At 31.6% G+C, this 6,209-nt stretch overlaps 1 protein-coding gene across 2 annotated transcripts; it reads right to left on the reverse strand.

The window, feature by feature from the left end:
• Positions 1–829: 829 nt before the first annotated feature.
• LOC116135903 (glycolipid transfer protein 1) lies at positions 830–4,268 on the reverse strand. Of its 2 annotated transcripts, none has more exons than XM_031421608.1 (7): positions 4,045–4,268; positions 3,796–3,919; positions 3,339–3,394; positions 2,908–3,038; positions 2,187–2,322; positions 1,540–1,671; positions 830–1,077 (listed from the first exon to the last, which is right to left on the reverse strand). In XM_031421608.1, the coding sequence occupies exons 2-7, from the start codon at positions 3,911–3,913 to the stop codon at positions 1,042–1,044; spliced, it is 609 nt and encodes a 202-aa protein (XP_031277468.1). In that variant the 5' UTR covers positions 3,914–3,919; positions 4,045–4,268; the 3' UTR covers positions 830–1,041. The 2 variants fall into 2 exon arrangements, with proteins under 2 accessions (XP_031277468.1, XP_031277467.1); XM_031421607.1 differs by having other exon boundaries at positions 3,796–3,928.
• Positions 4,269–6,209: the final 1,941 nt, after the last annotated feature.

Genomic DNA, 6,209 nt, shown 5'->3' on the forward strand with positions numbered 1-6,209 from the left:
ATTCTTGGGTGTAAATGTTAGAACCACCTACCACAATAATATTATGGTTTACTTGATCCTTTAGATTTGTAAAATATTCAATAAACCTCGAGGATTGATTAAGATGCATACAAGCTGACCTAAACACCCCAATTACCAAAAAAAAAAAGTAGAGGACTGAAATTCTTTGTTTTAAAAACCGAACCGGATCGATCAGATCGAGACCCAGCAGCTTCTCCAATCCGGTTCAGGTCTTAGGGGTTTTTGTAATATTTCAAAACTATAAGGGTTAATTTATATTTTTATAGGGTGTTTTAGAGATATGACAACAGTTTAGGGATTAATTGGTAATTTTTTTGGGACATTTTTGAAATAAAAAATTTTAGGGATTAATTTGAACTTTTATAGGGAAATTTTTATAATATATCAAAATTTGAGGGATTAATAATAATTTTTAAAAAATAAAATTATGACTGACGTCATCGGTCCAACCGGTTGGACCGGTTGACATGTGACCCAAGCAACAAAAGGGGTTGCTCTACCGTTCGGGTTTTAAAACAATGTTGAAATCCCCACAAATTGGATTTTGCAAATTACCAAGTGAAATATATATTCCAGTTTTTTTTTTTTTTTTTCAGTGATGTAATTTTATGAGCTTCGACGATTAAAAGCATGGCCTAATTCATGGTTATGATATACATAAAACTGCAGTAAACTCGTTTTGAAAAGCCTTTTAAAACTAAAAAGCCCTCCAAATCCAAAAAGAAATCAGTCAGTTCAAGGGGTCAAATGCCAAGCTTAGAGCAAGAAAATTACCATCAAGATTACTAACCCAAAATCGAAAAACTCATTGCCAGTCTGAAATCAAACATGTATTAACTAGAACTTTATATAGCAGCAAGTACATGTAAAAGTTGAAGCCAAAGCGGCTCCTAGAAGGCCAGTATAGATCCAAGTCATTGATTATTTGTCATGTCAGGATGTTTAGAAAGCGAAAGAAAATAATAATAATAATAATACAGTACATGTAAACAACAGCTGCGAAGCAGAGAATTCTTCCAATCATGAAGCTTTCAGATCATCCATGCCAACACTGGCCTGTATCAGCAAAAAATATTTCATCAGCCCACTAGTTACAAAGCCATGCTGAAATCATATTAGTAAAGTAAAACAATTTCCTTCCATAGAAATGCCATTATTTCAGCCCGTCTTTGAAGGTTCTTACAGCCCAAGAGAAGATGTTCCGGCTTCTTTAAAGTTTAAACTTATTCTCAAGATGTGAATTTACTGTTTCATAACCTTCACAATAGTGAGATTTTCAAGGGCAAGGACATTTCATAGGCCACAAAACACATTGTTCAGTTGAATGGCGATGACAAGGTTTCCCCAACCACAATCAGGAAGATAAAACTGCATGATAGGGAACAATATCCATCCTGAACCCTAAGTTTACTTTATTCACCTTATTTTCTGTTAAATATAAGTCAAATTATTGCATTCTCAAAAGTTTAACATTTCGCAGAACAGTGCAAAGTCATTAAGATCCTGGAAAAATCTTACCAGAAACTTGTGGTTCTCTTCAAGAAATGGAGAAAAGTTAGCACAAAATTTCTCCATGTCAGCATTTATATCACCAGAGCCACCTATCACATCCATGAACTTCTTCCTATCTGGTGCAAGCTTCATAGCAACCTGTAGTAGTACAGTATCAAGTCAAAAGTTCTTGAAATAGTGTACAATAACAAGAAAAGGTCCCACAATAGAGCAAGAGCTATTTGCATCTGTTAACTTAAAATATACAACCTTTAACAGTATAAGATAGAATTAAAGAACTATTTGCCATCACTATTTAAATTCTGCACTCTCATGGTTCTTACATACAGAACAAAATGACTCAATCTAAAAGTTAAAGAATTTCTTTCATTGTTAAAAAGACAAAAAAGATTACAAAACAAATTGTCTTCCATAAGTGAAGCATCATCATACTAAATCTTCCACTGACTCTTACATGCCTTCAGTTCAAAGAAAACAAAGGGTAAAACTCCATATAGATAGTACAGAGTGAGTTTTAGTAGTTTACTACTCAGCGACTATAAGCACAAAATTACCAGAAATATTAGAATTTGACTTTAACAATCTAACTTAGGCCTATGAAGCAACATAGTGCACATAATAATACCCACTATGTACAAGATATAGAGCAGTACCGTGAAACTTGCACTTGCAAGCCAGCCATGCCATTTCTTCAGGGTCTTAGTATAGGAGTCTGTACAAGCTTGTGACATTGTCCAATCTGGATGTGCAAGTAAGTTGCGAAACAATTCCACCAGGAAATCCATTGCTCTAAAGAATTATCAGAAAAAAGTAACTATGAATAAAAAATATAATTGATTACAGACCATCAAATTCAACTCAGATATCTCTTCTGCTAATCTGCTCAAGGAGCTCTGACAGTACAACATGTTAGCAGTTAAGTGTTTTGGAGTCTCATAATTCTATCAATACCATCCTAAAGTAAAACTAAGAGTCCCTGACATAAAAAAGTGAGAGCAAGAGCAGCATGTTAGCAAATTCTAATCCCATTCTTCATCTTCCACTTCATATTACATATATTTTTAACAATCTAAAACCATGGTCTGAACACCAGGCCAGGGTGAGATTTTCATCTTAAAGTACTTTCTCCTACATACTTCAATTGAAGGAACTGAAGAACATATGAAAGAAGACAAAAGAAAAGAGTTTCTGTTCTTTCCTTTAAATTGCTTGATCCACACTCAGTAACAATGACATATTTCAATATTATAAACAATCACCTATTATTGAAAATATTCCCTTAGTTATAAACTAAAAACAAGGAAAAGAAGTAAATTATCAATGAAATAACAAATGGTACAGAAAAAGGAATTGTCTGCAGGATATAATATGTACCTCGTCAACCAGAGAAGACCATTGGTACAACTAGATGATCCTTTGGAAGTTTTCGCTGAAATTTCTACTTGTACCAAGCTGTATAACTTCTCAAATTCAGTGGGATTGGATAAATATTTATTTTCCAACCTCTACAAGCAAAACAAACATCAGTTCAATATTACATAAATCAACTACAATATATGAGATTATACTTTATTTGCAGGCAAATTTTTCACAAAACTACCCGCCACGATTTTTTTCATTTGACAATACACATGCAAGGCCACACATCCGAAATTTTCAATCATAGTAGCTATAAAAAATCAACCATACAAGTTCTTTCATGGTCTTTTACAAAGTACAAACATATTGAAGAGCATAAAAACACACCTAGAAGAAATATAAATTAATATCAATCCAGAGAAAAACGCATGAAAGAAACATCTTACCGTTATATTACCACCAATATCAGACTTTACAAGGGCAAGGGCAGCTCCAAATTTATCTGCAACCAGAAAAAACAGAACACTTCCATTTATTTATTTCTTTTTCAAAACCAAAAAATTAATATCTACTATCCATCTCACACGAAGCAAATTACATTGTTGAATTGGTAAAAGAAACAAAAACCCATCCTTCACATGAATCAGTACAAAGAGAAAATCAAATTGCCACGCTGATGCAAACCATGAACTTGTAGCAGCTATCAAATGGCAAGGAAAAATGCAGATCCAATGTGTATAAATAATAATAATAAAACTCTGTTTAGCATTTACTAAGACAATAATTGACGATGTTAAAGCTTCAAGCTTCAATATTCTGATCAGTTCAACTTATAAAAATGCTCAAAAATAAAGCAGGGTGAGATCGATGAATAAATGACTAAAATAAAAAATGAATAAGAACCTATAACGGGCAAAATCAATTTGCAAACATCCAAGAAAGGCTTGGTGAGCATTTCCCCTTGTTCAGATTTGACATGCTTCATTGCTTCCAATGATGGAGTAAACACTGTTCCCTCCATTTCTTCCTAATTTCACTACAAAACCAATCAATCACAAAACAAACTAAACCGTTAGCCGATCGATTCAATCAAACACCAAATCAGATCTATCAACAATCACAAGATCACAGAAGAGAGTGAGAGATCCGTACACGAAATGATGTGAAACGAAATGCGAAGAGAATGAAGAAGAAATGAAAACGAATGAGCGTGGATTAAGAGTAGCGCTGGGAAGGGTTGGGTATGACTTCCTAGTTTGATTCGATTCTGAAATGGAGACGGAAAATCTCTGAGAATCAGATTCTCGTTTTGTTTGGAATTGGATTGATTGGAAATTTGATAGAAACTACTGTGTCACGTCGCGTCCACGACTGTACTGTTTTTTTTTTTCTTAAAGATATTGGCATTTCTGCAACTGCCAATTGTCGCTCTTTCATTCGACCGCTATCTTTTTTTATTATTTTTAATCTTTAGATATTTTTTTTTTTAAACCTCTTCTCTTTGGTTACCAATAGCGGGAAAGAGTACTCTTGTAAATCTCTAAAACCGTGTCGTTTTTATTTTTCGTATTTTAGAAATATTATTTTCGGATAAATTAAAAGATATTATTTTCAGATAAATACATGAAATATGTTTTTTATTTTTCATATTTTTAATATCTTTAAAAAAAAAAATATGGTTTCACAAAATCTGAAAAAGACTATGCCCTTTAATATTATAAAAGAATAATTCATTTTTATGTAATTATTTTTATGATTGTGTTTAAGTTGTTTTCTTTTAAGTTTGTATTACTTTAGAAACGTTATTTAATCATAAATACAGCAATGTTTGATGAACTGTTTTCTCACTATTTAATCATAAATGCATTATTTGATGTAAACTTAGATCATAATGAGTCTTTCATAGAAACTAAAGAAAAGTATTTATGGTAATTAATTTTTTTATGTTTTTTTTTTTTTTTTAATGACCGAGGGTGTCTAAACTAACTTACACACACTTCAATTAATTCTCTAGAACCCTAGAACTACCGACCGAGTAAGAGTTCTAATGTTACCCTTATTAGCAACCTAGGATGGTCTTGAACTCAAAACATTTTGAATAATATACTCAAGAGTCTCTATCAAACCACTCAACGTAATTAATACTCTTCTTTTGAATAAAACTCTTAGCTACAAGTCTAGTTTTTTATCTTTCTATATTTTCATAGAAATCTCTTTGGTCTTATAAGAACTCCTCTAGTAATTCAACAAAATCCCAAACTTGGTTTATAATAGTAGATCTCATCTCTTCATTCATGGCATTATACCAAAATATGAAATTTTCTCAATTTATAGCTTCCCATAATGAACATGGATCATCCTTAGATTCAATGTTAAATCTGTTTCTCGGAAATATGTAATTGAATGGTTGTTCTTTAACAATATGTAATTAGTTTCGTTAAAAAACAAACAAAAGACCATCATTTATTGGCAACTCAATTTCATTTCATGTTTTCTCAATTTCTATCTTTCAAGGATAAGCACTCCTTCTAGGCTCCGAGTCTCTTTAAAAAAAAAAAAAAAAATTAATCCTTTCGAATTCACTTTATAACCAATGAAAAAGCAAATTGGTTATTCTAGGGTCTAAATTTTCTATATGAGAATTGTAAATTTTTACTTCCTTTGGTCCTAACATTAAATTTTGAGCAATAATTCCTTCCTGCTCAAAGAACTTTACAAATGGATCTAGTACTTGTTCTTTTTTTATGTACCTTCTATAGAATTCTCCTCCCCGATACTAATCTTATCTTTTTTTTTTTTTTTTTTTTCCTTTTGTTTCTTTCATCTACTTTATAGGTATTCAAAATATATATTTCCTAAACCTTATCAAATAAAAGATAAGGATACATAAATTTTGTATGGTTGTCAATGAATGAGTTATAATATCTTTGACCATTCAAACAAAGAAACAAAGAGTAGAAAATGGTCCAAAGGTATCATAAATATGATTTCAAATTTGATTTTTAAATGTCTACTTTTAGAAGAGTAGATATGATACGTGATCAAATTATATTTTTTTTTCATAAATAAGTTTTTTTAAATTATTAAAATATATTAATAAAAAAAATCTTTAAATTTTAAATTAAAAAGAATTGAAAACTCACCAATGGAGTCACTAGTTAGTCTACCAATGGTGGTGGTTGCTGTTACTGCAGACCTAGCAATGTCGTCACAAGTATTGAGATTGTTGACGGCAATAATTATCATCGATAACATGTTTGACCAATCTTGAGTAGCCTAGATGGTTAAGGGAAATTAAGGGTAATGTGATAGACCTA

Source organism: Pistacia vera, unplaced genomic scaffold, assembly GCF_008641045.1.
Source record: "Pistacia vera cultivar Batoury unplaced genomic scaffold, PisVer_v2 Contig305, whole genome shotgun sequence".
Lineage (NCBI taxonomy): Eukaryota > Viridiplantae > Streptophyta > Magnoliopsida > Sapindales > Anacardiaceae > Pistacia > Pistacia vera.

Excerpts from the sequence above, each read along its gene's own strand:
- LOC116135903 (XM_031421608.1), bottom strand. The coding sequence starts at position 3,913 with ATGGAGGGAACAGTGTTTACTCCATCATTGGAAGCAATGAAGCATGTC. Across the intron at positions 3,039-3,338 it reads ATATTGGTGGTAATATAACG|AGGTTGGAAAATAAATATTT; the intron begins GTAAGATGTTTC and ends TTTTGCTTGTAG. Across the intron at positions 2,323-2,907 it reads GGTCTTCTCTGGTTGACGAG|AGCAATGGATTTCCTGGTGG; the intron begins GTACATATTATA and ends ATAATTCTTTAG.